The 22780-nt window shown below is 37.8% G+C and overlaps 1 protein-coding gene across 1 annotated transcript; it reads left to right on the forward strand.

The window, feature by feature from the left end:
• Positions 1-22: 22 nt before the first annotated feature.
• On the forward strand, positions 23-22338 carry PAICS (phosphoribosylaminoimidazole carboxylase and phosphoribosylaminoimidazolesuccinocarboxamide synthase). Its single transcript, XM_081162948.1, has 9 exons — positions 23-718; positions 4673-4870; positions 10368-10546; positions 11212-11391; positions 11493-11606; positions 12289-12372; positions 13482-13662; positions 16243-16401; positions 19739-22338. The coding sequence occupies exons 1-9, from the start codon at positions 703-705 to the stop codon at positions 19903-19905; spliced, it is 1278 nt and encodes a 425-aa protein (XP_081019074.1). The 5' UTR covers positions 23-702; the 3' UTR covers positions 19906-22338.
• The last annotated feature ends 442 nt before the right edge of the window (positions 22339-22780 follow it).

Raw genomic sequence — 22780 nt, forward strand, 5'->3', positions numbered from 1 at the left:
GCGCGTGCTTGCCCCAAGTCAGCGAGTAAGCGTGACTAGCTTGCCCGCACCCTCCGGGCCCACCAATGAGAGAGAGGCTCCGCGGCCGAGGGGCGGGGCCACGGGCTCCGGGGAGGTGGGGCTAGTTCGCCGGTGGAGCCCCGCGGGAAGCGAGTTTTTTGGCACGTGGAAATCTCCGCTATTTTCCAACAGCGAAGACGGGCGTGATGAGACTAGAGGGGTTAGCGTCGTTTCTCTCCCAGGGGATGTGCACGTTGAATGCCCCTCCCACGTGCCCTCCTCCGCCCGCCACTACTTGCTACACGCCAACCTCGAAGCCTCAGGAGGCAGAGGAGCGAGCCCCTTCCGCGAGCTCCGGCGGGAGGGGGAGGAACCGCGGCGCTCGCCACCTTCCGCCTCTCCTGGAGCGGCGCCCGCGGGGCGGAGCGGGGCGAGGGCCGGAGGCGGGTGTGCGTCGCTGCGCCTGCGCGGCGGGAATCGGCCCGGAGGGGGCTCGCTCGGGGAGTCGAAGTCAGTCGGTGGGCGGAGACCCCGGCATTCCGCGGTGGTTCTCTACCCGAGCGCGAGTGGGGTACGTCGCCCTCCCCGGGCAGTGTGTGGCCGCGCCTCCCTCCCTCGCCTCGTGAGCCTCTCTGACCGCTCCTCTGCCAGAGTCCCGCGTCTCTTCCTAGCGTGGCCGCTGCTCCCAGCCCACCCTGGATAATGGCGACAGCTGAGGGTGAGTAACAGGCATCCCCGGGGGTCCGCCGGGGACTCCCTGCCCTCCCCGGCCGGCCGGCCGGCCGGGCCCCTGGCCTTGAGCTCCTGGGCTTGGCGCGGACACGTGCGCTGCCGTTGGCCCCGACCTCAGCCTTGGGTCCCCGTGTATCCGCCCCCTAGGCCGGTGGGCTGGCGGGCGCGCGGCCCCGGCGCCTCTGAACCCTGCGTCGTAAACAAAGCGCGCTCAGGCCTCCCCGAACTTTCTGAAACACGCAGAACCGCATCTGCGATGGGGCAAAGAAAGCAGGGGGAAAGGACAGTTAGAACGAGAAATGGCCAGGGGTTGAAGCGGTTCCTGGAAATTAATTTTGTAATCAGTAGGTACTGGACACAAACACAGAAACATCTAGTGTTGACCCTTCAACTAGATCACTCTTCTTGTTAGGTTAATAATAATCTTCTATTCCAGAAAGTTAATCATTGAACCTCCTGAAAATTTTGCTATTTTCTGTCCAGATTTTGATGCCATGATGGCTTTGGAGAGCTCCGAAACCACCAGGCAAAAAGTTTCCTTGCTTCACCTTGCATTTATCATATTTATATAATCATTTTGTTCACAAGTGATTAGATCCTCAGGAAAGATTGTGCCATTTATGCTGGTAAAACGTTAGGGTGTTTTCCCCAACGCATCCAATTTCTAAATTTATGTTGGACCAAAATCCTTCTATTGGTGGGTCCAGTACATTGTCTTCCACATAAAAAAATTGAATTTAGGTTAAATATTTTAAACTAAACAAAAAGTTCAAATAACAATAACTGCATGAAATCAAGGTGATAGATAAGAATTTTTCTTACCATACCTCTAAACTGGTAGAATCTCAAAAATCTTGACTCTCACTTCCTTCCATCTTGCATGTTCTTGGCAAGTTAATCTTGCCAAAATGTCACTTTTATGGTTTTTAAAAGGCACTTCCTTGCTCAAAAATGTTCAATGGCAATCCAAGAGCTATTAAAATCCAATCTGAAGAAACCTTTTCATTCACATCCTGCATACTGCTTACTTCCTACCCCTCACGCTTAACTTTGATTTTTTTCTATTGTGATCCTAAGCCTACGTTCCAGTAAGGTTAATTCACCAATTAATTTACTGTTCTCTCTCTGTGTTTATGCTGCATCTTCCAGAACAATGTTGTCAAACAGAAATATAATGTGGAACCTTATGTCACTTTGTTTTCTAGTTGCCATGTTTTAAAAAGTAAAAAGAGGTGAAATGAATTTTAATATATTTTATTTAACCTACTATATCCAAAATAGTATCATTTCAACATAAAATCAATATAAAAATTGTGATACTTTGTGTCCTTTCTTTATCTTGAAATCCACTGTGTATTTTACACTTGACTTATCTCAATTTTGAGTAGCCACATTTCAAGTATTTCATAGCCACATGTGGCTAGTGGCTTCCTTATTGGACAGCATACTCATAGGTGTTTTTACCTCTTTGTGCAAGTTCTATACTTTTCAAGACTTATGTTTCAGTTCCGTGAAGTAGTCTTAGTCCTCATCAATCTTTTCTGAATTCATCCACTAATTTTTAGTAGGCATTTCAGTATTTGTAGCACGTCTCCTATGATTGTTTCTTAAGTTATTTCTACCCATTGATTGGACTAGGTAATAAATACTGTTTCACCTAATGACTAGGTAATAAATACTGATTCAACTAAATTGGGAAGGAGGGGCAGTAGGTACAAACTTTTTTTTATTATAAATATATCTTTATTGATTTCAGAGAGAGGAAAGGAGAGGGAGAGAGAGAGATAGAAACATCAAGGATGAGAGAGTCACTGATCAGCTGCCTCCTGCACACCCCGACTGGGGATCGAGTCCGCAACCCGAGCATGTGCCCTGAACCAGCAATCAAACCCCAGTCTTCTAGATCTTAGGTCAACCCTCAACCACTGAGCCACGCCCGGCCAGGCTGGGCGGTACAGAATTTGTTTTGTCTTCTATCTAACCTAGGCAGCATCTTGACTTTTTCCCGTCTCTTTTATCTCCTATAGTGAATCAATTGTTCTTAAACTTTGTACCTTTTAAATATCTTGAGGCTTTTTCCCAAGGCTTTTTCCTTAGACCAGGACATTTCATGCCTGTATTGTTGTGACAGGATCCTACCTATTCTCTTTCTAGTTTTCTTACACCCTTCCTCCCCCTTCTTCATTTCATTCTCCACACAACAGCCATATGACCTAACATTGAAGTCTGTCATTTTACTAAGTGCTTAAAAGCCACATGGTTGTTCTTAGGATAAAGTTTAAACTCTGTCAACATGGCTTATGAGGCCTAAAGGATGAGTAGTGAAATGGAAGGGAAGGAAACAGTGTTCTAAGTGTAGGAAAGGGCACGTCCAAAGCCTGGAAGGGGGATATAGAAATTTGGTTACAGAGGCTAGGGTTAGGAAATGAATAGAGACATCTGAATTGGGACCACTAAGCTGGGACTATTTTGAAGGGCCTTTTAAACCTTGTTGGTGGGTCAAGGCATTATAATAGGAAATGAGATTCATCCTCTAATTTAGGTACCTTGCAGTGGCAACTGTTAAATTGTAACTGATTTGTTTAATGGCTACCTCCACTAGCTGGAGATGACCCCCTTCCCCACTCTTATGGAAGTCTTATCTCCTAACATTTTCTAAGCTGCTGCCACCCTCCCCTGCCCAACAGCAATGTACACATATACAGTGCTCCAAATATACTAAAGTTCTGCCATGTATTCTTTCACTCCATGGTCTTTTTTCATTACCACTACCTACCCCTTTCCCTCTTCTGGTTAAATTTTGATCATTCCTCAGATCTCAACCTAATCCTCACTTTGTTCAGACTTTATGTCTAGATTAGGTTAGGTGGCCCTGCTATGATCCCAGTCTGTATATTTCTTTCATTATACTTACTGTGATCCCATAGTCTGTATATTTCTTACATTATACTTACTGTGATGTCTTATTTAATTTCAGCTTCTCTCAGACTCAGGTCACTTGATAGCAGGAACTTCATCTCCTTTACTGGTATATCCCTACTACCTGACACATGGACACTAAAAAGTGCTGATACTGAGAATGAGTCAGTGCTCTGGGAGAATGAGGAGTGATTTCTCCCCTTGGAAATGTTAAGTCCTTAAACTTCTGTTATCTCTGATCATCATCAAGATCATTCTTCCTGATGATTAGGGTCTACTTTTTAGGTCTTACAACCTGCATCAAAATTGGATTCTGTAGTCCTTACTGCCTCATAGTTTCCTGCAACTGTTAAGAGAAAGGGTTGGTTAAGGGTGGGGGTTGGGAAGAGGACAGAGAAGTAGAGAAAGGGGCTTCCAGATGGGCCAGCGGGGTGGGGGTGGGGTGGAGGTGCCTCCTCTGACACATTACCTTGAGTCAGCCCACCTGGCTATATTTTTCTGTTTCGCCTGCCACGGAAAGCAGAAGTCGAGAAAAAGAAAGCATCCCACTTCACCCCCACACACTAGTTTAGTTACTGTACTGTAAGTATGTATGTGAAAATACTAGTATATTTACATTAGTTTTAATGGATCTTAATTCTCCTTCATTTTCTGCTATGAGTCTGGTTGATAGTGGAAAAACCACAGAATTTGATATCAGAGATTAGAATTTTGTCCGGCTCTGCCATTTCCTAACTGCGTGACCTCTAACTTTTTGATAGTCTTTCCTAATCTCTGTAATTATTTACTCCTAATCTCTGTAACTATTTACATAATAGTTCTTCACAAAGTTGTGTTAAATGTGATGATGCATGTGAAAATACTTTGTAGAGTATAGTCTTCTATGAAGATGAGTTTATTTTTTATTAAAATTATTACTTAACTATGCTGTGTGTTCACTGATTTGTCATTCTAAGTATTTAGTATTCAGTATTTAGGAAAATCCTTCCTGAAATATGATGTTTCCATTCTGTTTCCACAGTACTGAACGTTGGTAAAAAACTCTATGAGGGTAAAACAAAAGAAGTCTATGAATTGTTAGATAGTCCAGGAAAAGTCCTCCTGCAGTCCAAGGACCAGATTACAGCAGGAAATGCAGCCAGGAAGAATCACCTGGAAGGAAAAGCTGCAATCTCAAATAAAATTACTAGTTGTATTTTTCAGTTGTTACAGGAAGCAGGTAAGTGGCTTTCCCAGTAGCCTCCCCCTTCATGTTCTCTCTCACATACATATATTGGTCCTTTTCAGGGGGAAATGACACATTGTTTATATTAACAACATGTTGATTACGAGTTATATTTTTTTTAGTTATTATAGGAAGCAGGTAAGGGGCTTGCCCCACAACCTCTTCCCTTCCACACTGACCTACACACACAACACACTCTGATCTCTTTCATGGGTAGATAACATTATTTGAATTAACATCATTTTGTTTGGAGATGCCTCACAAGTAAGCTTATTTAAATCAAACCAGGAACTCGAATTTCACTATAACACTTTATTGGTTTGGAATTAGTACGTAGTAATATTTAATTAGTTAAAAGGAATCTTAACAAGCTTTTGTCTGGCACATATATCTTCCCTGCAACTTCTAGAACATCTTCCTAAGAGAGACTTACCTATAAAGGAAGCAAATTCTGATGTTAGGCAGCTCTAATTGATGAATTGAAATTTAGTCCGTATAATTCTACACAATTATTCTTTGTTCCACCTCCTTGGAGATAATACAAAATTTAAAATTTTTCCACTTGAAAGCTCTGAAAAGCGTTTGAAGACTAACCACACCTCATCCTGCCATTCCCCAAGTGAGGGATTAGGACTAGATCGGATATCTTCAGGATTACCTCCTCCAAAACTGGAGACTATTTCCAATAGAGAAATCTATTAGAAAGATAAAAACAAGATCAGAACATTCTATAGAGTGCATTTGGAGTGAAGGAAGGGGAATTAAAATAATGGATTTTTCTGCAGGGTTTCAGCCAATAGTTTATTGGTCTGTAGTGTATGAAATCTCAGCTAGTAAAAGATTTGAGCTTTCCCTCCAGTTGCCTCATTGTCTTGGATCCTTCAACCTTTGAAGCCCCTGCTTCCTTATCTATAAAATAAAAGCTTTGTTCTTTATTTCAGCTCTAATTTTATAATTTAATAACTTTGCCTACTTTTATTTGCACTTTTCCCAGTTGCCGTTTCTTTATTTAGAGCTTCCAGTAAGCAAAAATCTTTCTTAAATCCAAAAGGGAATTAAATACTTTTGTTTCCAGTTAACATAGACATACCTGCCTTCCACAAAATGAAGTAATTCAGGTTACATGCATTCTGTCAGGACAGAATGCGTTCTTGATAGCTTTGCCTCTTCAAAGTACCATTTGCCTTTTTTTGTTGTTGTTAATCCTCAGCCAAGGACACTTTTTCCATTGATTTTTAGAGAGAGTGGAAGGGAGGAAAGGAAGGGGAGAGAGGGAGACACAGAGAAACATCGATGTGGGAGAGACACATGGGTTGATTGCCTCCCACACGTGCTCTAACCAGGGCTGGGAATTGAACCCGCAACCCTTTGGTGCTCGGGCCAAGGCTTCAACCACTGAACCACACCAGCCAAGGCCCAATTCACATTTTTAAGTGAAAAAAATGTTTAATTGCCAACCTAAATTGTCATCACATCATAAATCCCTCTATGCATTCAAAGTATATTGATGTAAATTTAAAGGACCTCCCACAGTTCCTAAGTAGTACAATCCAACATTTTTATTTTAAGGCTACCTTGATTGGTGGTCTCCCAATGACTGAGATTTCTAGAAAGCATCAAACCAATTTTAGATTTCTTTTGCAGTTCAGATAATTCACCCATTTTTAACCTCCAAAGTTATTTCCTTCTCCGGTACACATTAAAATTTTAAAAAGTTACTTAAAACTGTAAATTGTTAATAAGTTTCTGTGTACCTATGGTAATTGTACATAGCTGTGGGATCATATATATACTTTAAAGTAATGGAAGATAGTACAGCCCAAGGTTTTTGCTTATTCAGTAAGGCACTATTCAGTATACTTTCTGGGGCTTAAGGACAAGTGAATTAGGGTGATCCAAATTGTTTAGGGTGTCTCTTAGTTTTGACTGAAAATCCCACATCTGAGGTAACTAGGAAAGTTGATCACCCTAAGTGAAGTATTCTAACAATTCTCTTTAAACTATTGTATTTAACATAGCTAAAATTTACTTGACCCACAGGAAATGTCAAAAGGTATTTTCTAGGCTTTATGTCTTATAAAACTAAGAAAAAAATCCAGGTTTTTAAAAAAATTCTTAAATTAGTTTTAGAGGACAGATTAGGAGTTCTGTTAAGCCTTATGTAATTTTTACTTGCTAATAGTTGAATAAATGCTGTGTCTAGTTTACCACCAGTGGTCTATTTAAAATTGCTTTCTTTACAACCAGGGTTATGTTCCAAATTAAGGTATTTCTAGAAATTAGGATGGGAAGAGCACCAGAATGAGAATCAGTAAATCAGGATTCTAGTTTTCTTATTGTCACTCATGAACAAACTATAAAATACTGAACACATAATAGGAATAGGTAGTACTGGTTTTCCATGGAAATAATAGTACGTGTTGTACCTGAGTTATAAGATTTGTGGATTTGGTCTCAATATTTAAAAATCAAAATTTAACCTTTAACTTTCAGGTCCCTTACAGAAACTCACTGTAATTACATTTAGGTGTGAGAGTAGTGATATGAATAACAATCCTGCAGTTGCCAAATGGGGCACAGATGGGGAACTTCACGGCCTTAATACATGGATGGCCCCAGGAATATGTGGGCTATTTGCTGTCATACATGGCGATTATAATTCAGAGTAAGAAGTAACATTTTCGTTTTCTTAGTAATCTTGATGGCTTTGAATTTTGTAGATAACAGACAAATGGGGAGAGTTGTTTTTCTCATCGTATGTAGTCATGAAATCTGCTTTAATGATTAACATGTGTGTTAGAAGAAATCATATCATTTAAACTGAATCAGTTTTTTAGAAGCAGTTTTTTTCTTTACGAGATGATTACCATAAGTTGATTCTGTGCTTTTGGCCCCCTAGATGTGTGCTAGTGGGGGAGAGTTCCTCTGGGTAAAAGTAACTTGTTTATATCTAAACAATAGATTTGGATACTAGTCTGTCAAGCTTGTTAGACAAATGAGCAAATATGACTAATAAACAGGTCTAGAAAAGAAGAGCTCTTAAAGCTAGGCAGCCAGGCAAGTAGTTAATCGCCTTAAGATTAATGTCAATCTCCTGCCCATGAGCCCATTCTTTAAAGGTTAAAATGACCTTTTTACTTACATTCTTTCTCAGAGTTCTGTTTATGAGCATACCACAATTTATTTACTCTGTTTCCGTTGAATTTTACTGGTCAAACCCAAAGGGAATGCAGAGAAAGCAGTATAGGTTTTAGAACAGCAGGCATCATTACTCACTGGCAGCATAACCTAGCTTGTCAATTTACTTAATTTCTTTAAGCCTCTGCAGCTTTCACTATAAAATGTAAATAATAATACCTACCTCAGAAATTTTATGTTTGGTTAAATGAAATAACGTGTAAAACACTCAGAACAATGCAGGGATTTCACAAATGTAGGCTCCCTTCATATATGGATACATACATACGATCAAAGATCTCCAATCCTTTCCTGATAAGAATAAATTGATCTTAGAGGCTTAGATTGGAAATGGAGGTACTAACATTGCAGCTTTGAGATGAACAACATCATGTTAAGCCCATGCAGGTTTCCAGGAGATGGTTTAATTCACGTTAACACTTTAATATTACTTTGTATTGTGATATAACGCTTTTGGGACAGGCAGTATGTATAGTGGTTAAACAGGCAGCCCACAGAGTTCAATGTGGATTGGAAACCTCGCTATACCTACTGCTAGCTGACATAACTACTGTGCCTCAGTCTCCTTATCTGCTTTGTTGGATGATCATACTATCTACCTTATCAGGTGTTATAAGGGTTAAACAAAAAGGAAATGAATTGACAATGCCTGACATAACTTAGGTCTTGATATTTTAAATTAATTTGTAAAATATACATGCATAAAATTTATTGTTTTAACTATGTTTAAATGTATAGTTCTTGGCAGTAAGTACATTCACAGTGCTGTACAATCACCACCACTATCCATTTCCATAACTTTCATTGTTCCAGACAGAAACCCTGACCCATTAAATAGTAATTCTCCATTGCCCCTTCTCCCTAGCTCCTGGTATCCTCTGTTCTACATTTTGTCTATGAATGCCAATTTTAGGTACCTTGTGTAAGTGGGATGAATTATATAATGTTCTTTATTTCACTTAGCATAATGTTTTCAAGTTTAATGCATGTTGTAGCATGTATTAGAATTTCATTCCTTTTTATGACTGAACCCATTGAATGTATATACTACATTTTGTCTACCCATTCTTCTGTTGATGGACACTTGGACTGTTTCTCCCTTTCGGCTACTATGAATTATGCTGTTGTGAACTTGGGCGTACAAATACCTGTTTGAGTCCTTGCTTTCAATTCTTTTCAGTACAGCTTCTCCTAGAAGTGTTATTATATCACAGTATAAAGTAATACTGTAGAATGGGAATTAAAACACCTGCATGAGTTTAACATAATGCTCTTCTTCAGGCTATAATAGTACCTGGAATACCTAGAAGTGGAATGCAGGATCATATGGTTTATGATAAACTGTAACTGTTTTTAGAGGTTATTTTCCAAGGCCGCCACATAAAATAGCTTCCATTCTAAACATCACAAGTCAGCTCTTTATCTTAATTTTCCGATAATTTTTTTAAAGATGTTTTTATTGATTTCAGAGAGAGGAAGGGAGAGAGATACAGAAACATCAGTGATGAAAGAGAGTCATTGATCAGCTGCCTTCTGCACGCCCCTCCACTGGGAATTGAGCCTGAAACCCTGGCATATACCCTGACTGGGAATCAACCGTGACCTCCTGATTCATGGGTTGACACTCAACCACTGAGCCATGCGGGCCGGGCTCCCGTACAATTTGATTAAGAGAGTAGGGAGAGGAAGGACAAATACTTTATTTGCTCTTGGCCAAATTGGTCATGTTCCCACTGCTCCTTGTTGGTTGTTCAAGGATTATTTGCTTCTAATATTAAGAGAGAAAAAGCTATCGAAAATTTAAGGTTATATCTGATTGTGATAAGTAGGTTGATATTTTATAAGGCCTGTATAATAATGGACCATAGAATATGAGAATCCTGTAACTGAATCTGATTTAGAGATAATTTAGTGCCACTTAGATAAGTTTCGTGCCTTGTGCAGAGTCAGGTACTCTTTGGCAGAGGAGGTACTCAGTAAGTATATTTTGAATGAATAAATTAATGAATGGTAAAGACATTGGGACTCAGGTCTTCTAATCCAGTGTATATTTTGCCATATGATATTAAGTGAAATAGATCTGAGTATTTTAATAAGCAGTAGAAAGCCCTATTTTTCTATTTCCACTTTTTAAAATACATTTATTTTTGATAGTGCCATTTAAGGGTAATGTATTTAGCTAGATAAGGGTTTTGTTTGTTTTTTGCAAAGGTTAGAGTTTTATTATGCCTCAGATCTTCTTTAAATATAATTGTAATGTGTTTTTTTATGGCATTTTATTGTTAATATATAGGTATCAAAACTGCTTTCACCAGAAAATGTGGGGAGACAGCTTTCATTGCACCTAAGTGTGAAATGATTCCAATTGAATGGGTTTGTAGAAGAATAGCAACTGGTTCTTTTCTCAAAAGAAATCCTGGTGTCAAGGAAGGATACAAGTTTTACCCTCCTAAAGTGGAGATGTTTTTTAAGGTATTTATGCATTTGTCTTACTATAACATAGCTACAAACTTAAAGCCAAGTCAAAAATATAAACATTAAAACTTTTTATATTGCAGTTGTCATTCCAGAAACATCGATAATGTATACTTCCATTAGCAATCACAATTCAGTTTTTAAAAAGGAAACACCTATGAAAATCTGTTTATCTTACTCTACCAAAGTGACTAACAAAATGAATTAAAATTAGCAGTTACTAGGAAGAAAAGTAACAATTCAAAAAAATTTTAAATTTACTGTTGAAGAGTGAAGTAAAGGCTAATATGAGGGATCTTTTTATATTCTAATACAGAAAAACTATTATCAATGTCTCTTATAAGCAGTTGTTTATTGAAACTGCTTTTTGCTTTCCAAACTTGGGTTAAATTAGTTTATAGAGAGAAGGAAAATTCTTTTAATACTTTATAACTAGAATAAGTTATTCACCCAAATATTTTAAATTTTAAAATAGCTATTGAAAGTAGACCAATTAAAAATATTTGCTGTGAATTAAAGGGTATTTTAAATAAAAATTAAATCTTTAGAGGAAATAAATATTTCTGAGGAATTCATGCTCAAGGGAAAAAGGACTTCAGATTATTAGAAAAGTTAAAAAATCTTATACTTAAATTAATTGTAGTCCTGTTCTGAATTTTCAGGATGATGCCAATAATGATCCACAATGGTCTGAGGAACAGCTCATTGCTGCAAAATTTTGCTTTGCTGGACTTGTTATAGGCCAGACTGAAGTGGATATCATGAGTCATGCTACGCAGGCTATTTTTGAAATCTTGGAGAAATCCTGGTTGCCCCAGGACTGTACACTGGTTGATATGAAGGTACAAATAAAATGGAGATTTGAAAATAAAAAAATTACAACTGAGAAATGTCTTTAGTAGTATAGTTTTAAAAAATTTGTTCTTTGGTGATCTGTTTCTAGATTGAATTTGGTGTTGATGTCACCACCAAAGAAATTGTTCTTGCTGATGTTATTGATAATGATTCCTGGAGACTCTGGCCATCAGGAGATCGAAGCCAACAGAAAGACAAACAGGTAGGCTATACTTCAGGGCTGTTGTTTTTTTATCCTTTGCAAGATCAGACTCGAGTAGAGAAGAAAGGGAAAATGGGAGGAAAGAAAAGGCAATTATTACTTATTATGATATAAACCTGGTGTTGATTGCTATTTATTTTTAAGGATAAGTATCTCTCATATTTCCTGTATCCTGAAAAAAAATAGGAATAATACTTTACATTTACAGTGCAGATTTCTCATTATTTTAATAGACTCACATAGCAAGTATTATCCTTGACTGACTAATTGAAAACTAAGATTCTGAAAGGATAGATATCTTCACAATTATAGTGATAAGTGGCAGTTTTCTATCCCAAGTCTTCTGGATCTTACTAGGTTCTATTTCTGTTCGTTCCTATGAAAAAAATAGGGCAAGATTCTCCCTATACTTAATATATATGAGAATTATCATGGCAGTTAATTGTAGTTTCTAGTGTAGAAAGCACTTATCCACAAATGAATATATAAGTGTACTTCACTAAACTTTCTTTAGTCTAATTCAGGAAATTTATTTGTAGAATCAGATACATTTTCAGATATATCCTTTGCTAGGCGAACTCTTCATAATCTGTACCCAAAACTCAGAAACCAAATAATTTCAGATAGCAAGGATGTTACTGATTAGAATACTTGCAGCCTCAACTTTCTTTCTTATTTCTAGTCATATCGTGACCTCAAGGAAGTAACTCCTGAAGGGCTCCAGATGGTAAAGAAAAATTTTGAGTGGGTTGCTGAAAGAGTAGAGGTAAGCCTTTTGTAGTAAATCCACACTATATTTTGTGTTTTTCTCCAAGAACTTCTTGCTTCAAAAAGGAAGACAGCCCTGGCCTGTATGGCTCAGTTGATTGGAGCTTCATCCTGTGCACCAAAGGGTCTTGGGTTCCATTCCCGGCCTGGGGCATGTACTGGAGGAAACCAATTGATGTTTCTCACATCAATGTTTCTCTCTCTCTCTCTCTCTCTCTCAAATCAATTAAATAAAAATATTTATTTTTTTTTAAAAAAAGGGAAAACAAAAAGAGTGCAGTGCTTTTCTTTTTTCCAGTGATTTTAAAGAAAGGAGCACCTTTAAGAAATGTACCAGCTGAACTATTATCCTTGGCATACTGCATCCCTGCTGTTAAGTTTGCCATTATACTCTTTCCAAATCCTATTGAGGAAACCTGCTATCTTTGTTTCCTCCCAGCCCTTGCAACGGAAGGTTTGCATTTACTACCTACCTCTCCAGTGCTGCTCAGAGTTCTGTTAGGATGGGTTCCATTAGCCAAGTTCAGAATTGGAGCTCCATGTGACATTAAAATATCACTTTAAGATTTATGGTATGAAAAAAAAAAGATTTATGGTATGATTACTATAATTCCATGGGAATTGAATAGGGTTTGTGGTTATCCAAGGTTCATAACTATCTTTTAGAACATCATCTCCATGGGAATACGCATTTGAGTTCCATGTGACTAACAAAGATTTATAACACAACCTCAGTATTTCGGCTGATTATGCCGTAAAACCTCCATTAAACAAAATGTACTAAAAATCTTAGGATAAAATATATTTATAGCTTCCTGGATGTTAATTAGAAGTTGACTATCCCTTGCTTATTATAATAATAAACAGTTTGATTAAAAATCATGCTCTCGGTTTTAATTATGAAGAACTCTTCTTTGTATGTAGGTTATTTTGAAAAATAAATTCTCTTATCATTTTGTTCTGTTTATCTTAAATTTAATCTATTAAGAAAGAAAATATTCTCTCCAGATACAATTTTAGTATAAAGTGTAGCTCTATAAACTCATTCCAATATTGATCCATTTTTGACCTTATCTTCTTTTGAATACCCATGTATTTCTTTTCTAGTTGCTTCTGAAACCAGAAGGTCAGTGCAGGGTTGTAGTATTGATGGGCTCAACTTCTGATCTTGGTCACTGTGAAAAAATCAAGAAGGCTTGTGGAAATTTTGGCATTCCATGTGAACTTCGGGTAACCTCTGCCCATAAAGGACCAGATGAAACTCTGAGGATTAAAGCTGAGTATGAAGGTAAACCTCAAATAACTAGAGCATTTTAGGATGTTCTCCTGATTCTGCCAGAGAATTTTATGTTTAAACTAAAAATGCTGAAAAAGAGCTTTACCACAGTTCCAAGGGGGAAAAAATCTGATATTCTAGGCTTTCCTGATGTTCAGCCTCCAAAGAGTTTAAGGTGTTCTAGGAACTTATAAAAGAATGAATTAGAATGATTTGACAATTCAAGTACAGAAGGAAGATAAAGACTAGAATTAGTCTTTACCTAATAAGCCCCTCAAGCATTTATTTCTTATATGCTCCAACAGAAAACAGGGCCCCTGTCAGTTACAGAAGGTCTGAGGTTGAAGCAGCAGATCCTCAAGTATCTTTAATGACCAGCTTTTCCTGGGAGGCAGTCAAACATGAAATTAAGCAATACTTTCAGAATTTAGTGTATAAAAGAAATGTCTTGATGAGATAGCAAGGATCTGTAATAATGGAGCCCTGGAGAGAGAACCAAATGTTTTTCAACTGGAAAAAATATTTATTGAGTAATCTTTCCCACAGTTGTTGCTACAGAAGTGAAGTTTTCTTTAGGGGGGAGGGGAAGGTCTCAGAATCCTTTGATGAGGTAATAAAAGCCAGAACTCTAGGAACAGACTGAGACTCATTAAGAGAAAGAATAACAATCAGCCTCTGGGTGCTTTGAGTCTTTGCCTAATTTGCTTCTGGACCCAGGGCTTGAGAAAACAGACCTTGGTGCACATCTTGGTCCTGTCCAAACACACCCAGCCCCAGCAGAGGAAACCACAAGCTGTGGAGTGTGGAAAACTTCAAACAGGGTACTCAAGGCCAGTCACAAATGGTATCTGACATTGGCCTGCACCAGAGACCATCCAAAAGACTGGGAGTCCTAGCAGAGCTACCTAATACATAGAAACAAATCCAAAGAGGCAGCCAAAATGGGGAGACAAAAAACAAGCCCCAAATGAAACAACAAAATAATTCTCCAGAAGAAGAGCTAAATGAAATAGAGGTAAGTTATCTATCAGGTATTAAGTTCAGAATACTGATCATAAGGATGCTCAACAGCATGAGAAAAGAAATGTAAACTATGGAGGAAATTAAGAATGACATATTAGAAACAAAAGCACTGGAAGGAATAAACAGCAGATTAGTGGAAGCTGAGGATTGGATCAGTGAATTAGAAGACAGGGTAGGAAAAAATCAATCAGAGAACCCAAAAGAAAAAACAGGAGGACAGTTTAAGGGAGCTGTGGGACAACATGAAACGTAACAATATTCGCATCATAGTGCCAGAAGATGTAGAAAGTTAAGCAAGGGTTAGAAAACCCGTTTGAAGAAGTAATGGTCGAAAACTTCCCTAACCTGGTCAAGGAAAAAGTCACAAGTTCAGGAGGCACAGAGAGTCCCACCCCTGGACACATCATAATTAAAATGCCTAAAATTCAAGATGAATCTTAAAGGCAGCAAGAGAAAAGCAGTCTGTTACCTAGAAAGGAACTCCCATAAGGCTGTCAGCTGATTTCTCATCAGAAACTCTACAAGCCAGAAGGGAATGGCATGAAGTATTCAAGGTAATGAAAAGCAGAGATCTGAAACCAAGACGACTATGTCCACAAGGCTATCATTCAAAATAGATGGAGAATGCTCCAATTAAAGGACACAGGGTAGTTGAATGGATAGGAAAACAAGACCCAAATGTATGTCGTCTACAAGAGATCCACCTCAGAACAAAAGACTCACACAGACTGAAAAAAACCCCACAAACTTCTGGAGGACTTTAAGGGAGTGATCAATAGCAATACAGTCACAGAGTCACAGTAGGGAACTTTAACACCCTACTGACTTTACTGGCTAGAACTTCCAGACAAAAAACCAACGAAGAAACATTGATTCTAAATGACACACTGGATCAGATGGATTTGATATAGACCATTTACCCCAAAGTTGCAGAATAAGCATTCTCTTGAAGTGCACATGGGACATTCTCAAAGATAGACCAGATGTTAGGACACAAAACAAGTCTATACAAGTTCAAGAAAATTGAAGTCATATCACACATCTTTTTGGACATTTACACCATGGAATACTATGCAGCTTTTAAAAAGAAGGATCCCTTACCCTTTGAGACAGCATGGTGAGACCTGGAGGGTATTATCCTAAGTGAAATAAGCCAATCAGAGAAAGACAAGTGTCACATGATCTTACTCATATGTGGAATCTAATGAACAAAATAAACCAATGAACAAAATAGATCCAGAAACAGAGAAGCGTGGAACAGACATGAATCTCAGAGGGAAGGCAGAGGTGGGTGGGGAGAGATTAACCTAAAAACATGTGCATAACCTATGGACAATAGTGTGGTGAAGTGCAGGGTGAAGGGAAAAAAGGAACATCTGTAATACTTTTAACAATAAAGATAAATTTTTTTTAAAAAAAGTATTTTCTCCAGAAAAATGCAAGGAGTGATTATAAATTTATCAGAGAATGAAATGTTTTATTGATATGGTAGAAAATATATTGAAGGGTTTTAAATATTTGGGTACTATTTGAATATTTAGCATAATTGTAAACTTGTGATTTCCCTAGGGGATGGCATTCCTACAGTATTTGTGGCAGTGGCAGGCAGAAGCAATGGTTTAGGACCAGTGATGTCTGGTAACACTGCATATCCAGTTATCAGCTGTCCTCCCCTCACTGCAGACTGGGGAGCTCAGGATGTGTGGTCTTCTCTTCGGCTACCCAGTGGTAAGATATATTGAATTTTTAAAAATTCTTTATTAAAAAGTTTAAATATGCACAGTAATAGAGAGAATAACGTAATAAAATCTCATGTACCCATTACCCAGCTTCAGCATTTAACATCTTGTTGCATCTGCCCTCTTCCGGATTATTTTAAAGCATATCTTAGACATTATAGCATTTTATACGTAAACATTTAAATATGCCTCTCTAAGTGGTAATGACTCTAGTTTTTAAATCATAGTCATGATACCATATATGACACCTAAGAAAAATTAATCGTAATTTCTTAAAATCATCTAATTTCCAGTTTGTGTTCAAGTTTTTCCAACCTTCTCATTTGTTTATGAATTTTTTTTCGGGAATCTTGTAGGATCTTTTGTCTGCTCATTCTTAAATTTCACAAAGAGATGTCTTGGTCTGTTTTCATGATCCAGGCTTTTAGTGGGGGCTTTTAATCTAGAAATGTGATTCTTTAGTCCTGGGAAATTTTTTTGAATTACTTAATAATTTCATTTCCATTTTCTCTCATTTTTTAATTTATTATTCAAATTTGGACCTTCTTGATAACTGTTCTATTTTCTTTCTGTTGTTGCTGTACTTTCTGGAGCATTTTCTCAGCTTTACATTCTAACCTTTCTATTGAGTTTTTCATTTTGGGTAAGGTATTTTGAATTTCCCAGAGCTCTTCTTTGTTCTCTGGTCTCCCCTTGTCCCCCAAACATCCTTTTTTTGTTTAACCTTTGCAGTAACACCTTTTATGTGAGATTATTATTTTTTCTTTCACATTGGCTCCTTTTCTTGGCTGTATTTAAGAGTGGGGTGCTGTAACAAGCCAGTTGGAGGCCCTGTGCAAGTGGGTGGGGCTTTCCAAAAGTCGGCTCCACTGTGGGGTGATTTGGTAGGGCTGTTCTTTGAATAACCTCTCACATCAATGTCTATCTTTTCTCGTGTTGACCAGAGTACCTTTCTAGTCTCAGTCTCCTACCTGTAGGAGGAAGCCTGGTTGCCAGCATTCAGGAAGCTGGGGGTTCTTAATATGTGTCTGTAAATTTAATCCCATTTTCACTAAGGCATTCCTTGTCTGAACTGTGCCTGGTGTCCTCCACTCCACAGAAGTCTGGAAAAGTGTTTTGCCTTCTTAAAAATTTAAAACTGCCCTGACCCAGAAGGGGTAATTGCTTAGGTATACAGAGTGGGGAAGGGGATTTCAGGGCCAAACTGCTTCTTGACTTTCATTTTTCTTAGCCCCATTTTCACCCCCACTCCTCCCTTCAAATGTGTCCTTTGCCACTAATTCCTCACCCTTTAAGTGGGTTCTGTAAGGTCAGTCAGGCTGCTTCTCATCTTTCCCTGCTTCCACTTTAGGATTAATCTTCTTGGTTTGCTAAGTAGTGGCCCCTCCCTTTGCCTTTCAGCTATGTTTATGTTTCTTTAATCCCTTCACTGCTTTTTACACAATTTCAGAGACAGCTTGTGATTAAGCCATCTTTAACTAGGTCTTTAATTAGACATCTGATTATATCAACTTCTCAAATTAAAAATCTATAGCTATAAAGCTGTAACCAAATCTATACTAGAGGAGCAGCGTAGGTATTTTCCATGGAGCTTAGAAAAAGCTATCCATGGGAATGTGATGAGCAAAAATTAGGTAAATTTTACTTAGTATTGTCCAAGGAGAAACAGGGAATCGAAGATTTGTATGTTCTGATCACTAGAATTGGGGGGATAACCTTTTGAGGAACAGTATTACAGTGGCCTGGGTAAGATTCTGCAAACTCCATTTCTCTTTTTCTTATGGCATGCTCACTAGATAACCTAATTTTTGTGAATTAAGCTTTCTTGATATCAGAAAGGGAGTCCTGGGTGTAGGTGCAGGTATTTCAGTTACTAGAGTGAAACACTCTACCTAGTATACTACTGCTAACTGTTGACATTCATTGAGTCCTTACGTGTGCCAGCATTGCTCCAAGCACTTTCTCTGTATCAACTCATTTAATCCTCACATAAAATAGCTGCTAGTTATTGTGGACAAAAAAGGGGCCAAATACTAAACCTGACAAGTTCTGGGGAGGCCTGCTTGACAGGCCTTACAAACTCAGAGACCTAAAGTAACCACATAGGATAGTCTGAAATGAAAATTTCCTAACTAAAAGCGAGTCATGGCAGGTAGCCATGTCTTAGGCTGGTGTCTTTCTTGACAAAGGTCAATCTTTACCTTAACTGATCCTGTCTATTGTCTTTTTGCATCTACGATAATATACCTTTGGAATGTCAGAGTAATCCCCTTTTCCAGACCCCTCAGGGTACAATTTTCCACCAGAACATGAGACCACAGAACCCTTCATTGTTAACGTGTTCTCCCACGTAGCATCGCTATGTGCTGTAAATGTTAACTATCCTATACCCACCAATGTGAAAGAAGCGTGTGTCTACCCGTTTTACTTTTTATCCAGTCTTAGAGATTTCCCTGCTTTGCTTTCTCTCCCTCCTCCCTAATCTACCACCAGTGGGTTTCATGGAACCCCCTTACGTCTTCCCCTTTGATTCTGACGTATAAAGTAAGTGGTAAGAGCATTTTCCAAATCCATTGAGATTTTGCTTCCCAGCAGTTGTCATCAGTTTGGCTCAAATAAACTCATAAAAATTCTCTACAGGTTTGGGATGTTTCTTATGGTGACATTAGCATTGCCATCTTTAGTGTCACCTTTGGGATGACACTAAAAGTAACAAGTGATTGATGTCACATATATTATTACTACAAATTAATAAATTAACCTTGTGATTTGTATGTAATCTGTTCCTATTGGGGATAGTATAGAGTCAAAGAGCCTGATGAATTCCAAGAATATTGGGAAAGGGGAGTGTTTGGATTGATACGCTAGCTATTCCTTGACTTCAGTGGCAAACATAATTACCACTTTAAGAAACTCTACTTGCGCAAAAGAAGTTACTTTTTTTTACTCTGAGGTCTTTCAGATCTTATTGCTATTGAGTTTATTTATAACCTGATATTTATTAAGATTATTCTTTATTTTTGACTCTTTTTACTGCTAAAAATGTTAGAATAGAGTGTAAAAACAAAAGGGGTAGCTAAAATATTAGCAAAACAATTAACCTACCTCAAGTTTGTCTAAGAACAGCTGCTTCTACCCACTCGTCCCTTGTTTTATTTCTATTATCTTTCACTAGGGATTTAAAGGGATTGTGTATGTGAAAAGAACTTTGAAAAAGGTAAATTTCTTTGCCAGTGGATTCAGAAAGAAGAGTGATAGATGGAAAGTAGTATTTTCAGTAACAATTGAAAGCTCAGTGTTCTCTCTTTTCCTTTCTGATCCAATAGGTCTTGGCTGTTCAACCATACTTTCTCCAGAAGGATCAGCTCAGTTTGCTGCTCAGATATTTGGATTAAATAACCATTTGGTGTGGGCCAAACTGCGAGCAAGTATATTGAATACGTGGATTTTCTTGAAGCAAGCTGACAAGAAAATCCGGGAGGGCAATTTGTAAGAAAGCATCATTGCATTTTTTTTAGGAGAAAAACTATAAATTTCTAGCTTAGCTGCAGGAAGAAAAAAAAAAATCAGGCAAGGTGAAAAGATTTTAACTCAATCAGAGAAAACAAATAAAATTTATTAGTGAATAAATGCTTCTCTAGATTTGTTAATTAGTAGAATATATGTACATATTTAAGGACATTTTAAAATTATCCTCTTACCCACTATATGGTCATTGTTGGGTAGGTAACAATCAAATACATTTCTTAACTGCTAATAATGTCCTATTATTGAGCTCTGAAATTACTACTTGACTTATATCTCAACCTGTAAGTTCTAAAAAGAATGGTTTTATCTTAGAAAGGGTGATAAAGAGCAATATAGTTCTTTTCCTCAATTTTATCTTTACAAAATTCTGAGGCATGATTTTTTACTTACAGTCAGTATCTCAGAAAATGGTGTGTATCTCGCACTATTTTGTTTTCATTTTGATTTTTTTAAAGAAAAGTTGAGATCGGTGGAGGGGGAGGCGGGTAGGGAAGACAAAATAAGATGAAGGGGCATTGTGGAAGCCATGAAAAGGGGAGTTTTCTGAGAACTTCTGACTGGGGTCAGGGCAATTTGCCATGGAAAAAAAGTTGAGCCACCTTTGCCTTCCAAATGAAATTTAGTGGCTCTTACTTGGCTATGATGGGTGTCTCTGTGGACCATAAAATTCTTTTCATTCCAATAATACATTTGTCAGCCACACTAATAATCCCCAGTGTACCATCATTTTCAGAAATTGGAATCTCTCGGGTGATAACCATAACTAGTTTATTTCTTATAATAGTATAAATCTGAGCTCAGCAAGTAGTTACTAAGAGGTATTATATTTCATCATTAATCTATAAGTCATATAGATTGGAAGTCACTGTTACATTATGCAGCCCTGAGGATTTTACAGATCACTAAACTTGCATCCAAGTGTCCATGAAACCCCTTAAACTTTATGATATGCTAACATTTAAAAAATGTTAAGAATCTACTACATATGAAATCTTGGTATGACTCTTACCAAGAGCCTACACTGTCTACACTTTTTCACCTCTCTCAAACGTTAACAAGCTGGCATTTCTTATCATTACTTTCACCTAATTTCTGGTGGGGTGTGCTTGACCTACCAACTCCTTTCTTGAGCTGGATACCAAGATATTCCAACCTCTCTTGATCATTTCTCTTTATTACTCTTCCCCCTTAAATACTGATGTTTCTACTATTGAGTTTCTCCATTGTTTATAATTAATGGTTGGATCTTCTTAACTCCTTCAGATAAAACTAGCATTACTGACTCCCAGCTGTATCTGCAAATTTGTATTTTCAGTTGTCCATTTCTCTCTGTCTGAATGCTCCAAACTTATTAATTCATCTTCCACCAAGCCTGTAACTAGCTGCACTCACTGTCCCAAATCAGAAGCTGGATTTCATCCTCAATGTTTTTCTTGACCTTTCATATGTAACTTATCACCATATATTGAATTTGCCCTATTTACCCATTCTCTGTACAAAAGCCTCAAGTATGGGTCAAATTCTACACATGGTGTGATCTAGAAGTTCTTTATTCTCAACCCAACCTTTTGAAGTTGATTGTCCAAGGACTTACAACATACCTTAAAAAATCTCTTTTGCAATATTGACTCCTTTGAAAATGTGAATACTGTTTACCCTCTCTCTAGAAAAGGGTACACACACAAGTTACCAACAGATCCCATTCGTTTTTCAGTTCCCTTGAAGCCTATACATGGTCTGTAGATTAAGAAGGGTACTTGCTTTCCTTACAACTTTTGTACTTTCACTTTTTTGTACCTTTAGTTCTTAGAATGTCCTCATTTTTGTCATTAAAATATATTTGTTAGCTTCGTTTTCACTGTCTCCACAAAATATTCCTTAATGACCTCTAGCTACAGTGGCTACAAGTAAGTCTTTCTCTGTTGAATTGTAAGCTCCAAGAGAGAAAGTATAATTTTACACTTACTTCCTTCAGACTGCCTTATTATCTGATATGCTATGCCTGGCTGAGATGGGGGAATTATAAAAATTATGTACTGTTAATTTTCTATGTTTGTAAGAACAATTAAAAAGATTTGAGTTTAACATCTTTAAACTTTGGTTTCATGGTGTCTCAATAGTCATGGCTGCTATTTCAACTCTTCTATCCCTATGAAGCAAAAACTACACATTTCTGTGCAGTACAGGAAAAATTTCAAACATTTATTTAGACTGGTGGATAGGACTGACCATTACAATGATCATTATCAATTTCTGTTAATTTCTTGAGAAAAAAAATTGTGCCCAATAATGCAGTACTTAAACTTTGTATCATAAAGCCACGTTTAGAATTGCTCTTGCTTTAATGCCTTCTTAAATTTAAATACTGTAGCTAAATAAAGACAAAGATAAGCTCTTGTGTGAAGCTTCATTCATCATTCATGAATACACATCTTGCCTGATTTTATTCTAGGCCCTAGAAAACCAGCACTGAACAGACAAGGCTCCCACCTTCAAAACTTACATTGTATCAGAGATAAACCATAAAAGATAAATTGGATAGATTCATGGAAGTATAAGTGCATATGAAGAACAACTAGGTGAAAGGATAGTGATGGGCATACGGATGGTTTTTGAGAGCAGAGCTATGATATGAAAGAGTAAGCAAGCCATGTAAAGAAATAGGAAAAGAGCTTTCCAGGCTAGGAATAGGCAGTAAAACAGCTTCGCCTTTTTTTTTTTTTTTTAATCCTCACCCAAGGATACTTTTTCCATTGCTTTTCAGAGAGTGGAGGTGGGAGAGGGAGAGGGAGGAGAGGAAGGGAGAGGGGAGAGAGATGGACGCATGGATTGGTTGCCAC

Source organism: Miniopterus schreibersii (genome assembly GCF_964146895.1).
Source record: "Miniopterus schreibersii genome assembly, chromosome: 1".
NCBI lineage: Eukaryota > Metazoa > Chordata > Mammalia > Chiroptera > Miniopteridae > Miniopterus > Miniopterus schreibersii.

What these genes read in the sequence shown, in the direction of transcription:
- PAICS (XM_081162948.1), top strand. An exon ending in AAGTGGAGATGTTTTTTAAG is followed by an intron (nt 10,547 to 11,211) that starts GTATTTATGCAT and finishes CTGAATTTTCAG; the next exon opens with GATGATGCCAATAATGATCC. An exon ending in GCCAACAGAAAGACAAACAG is followed by an intron (nt 11,607 to 12,288) that starts GTAGGCTATACT and finishes TCTTATTTCTAG; the next exon opens with TCATATCGTGACCTCAAGGA.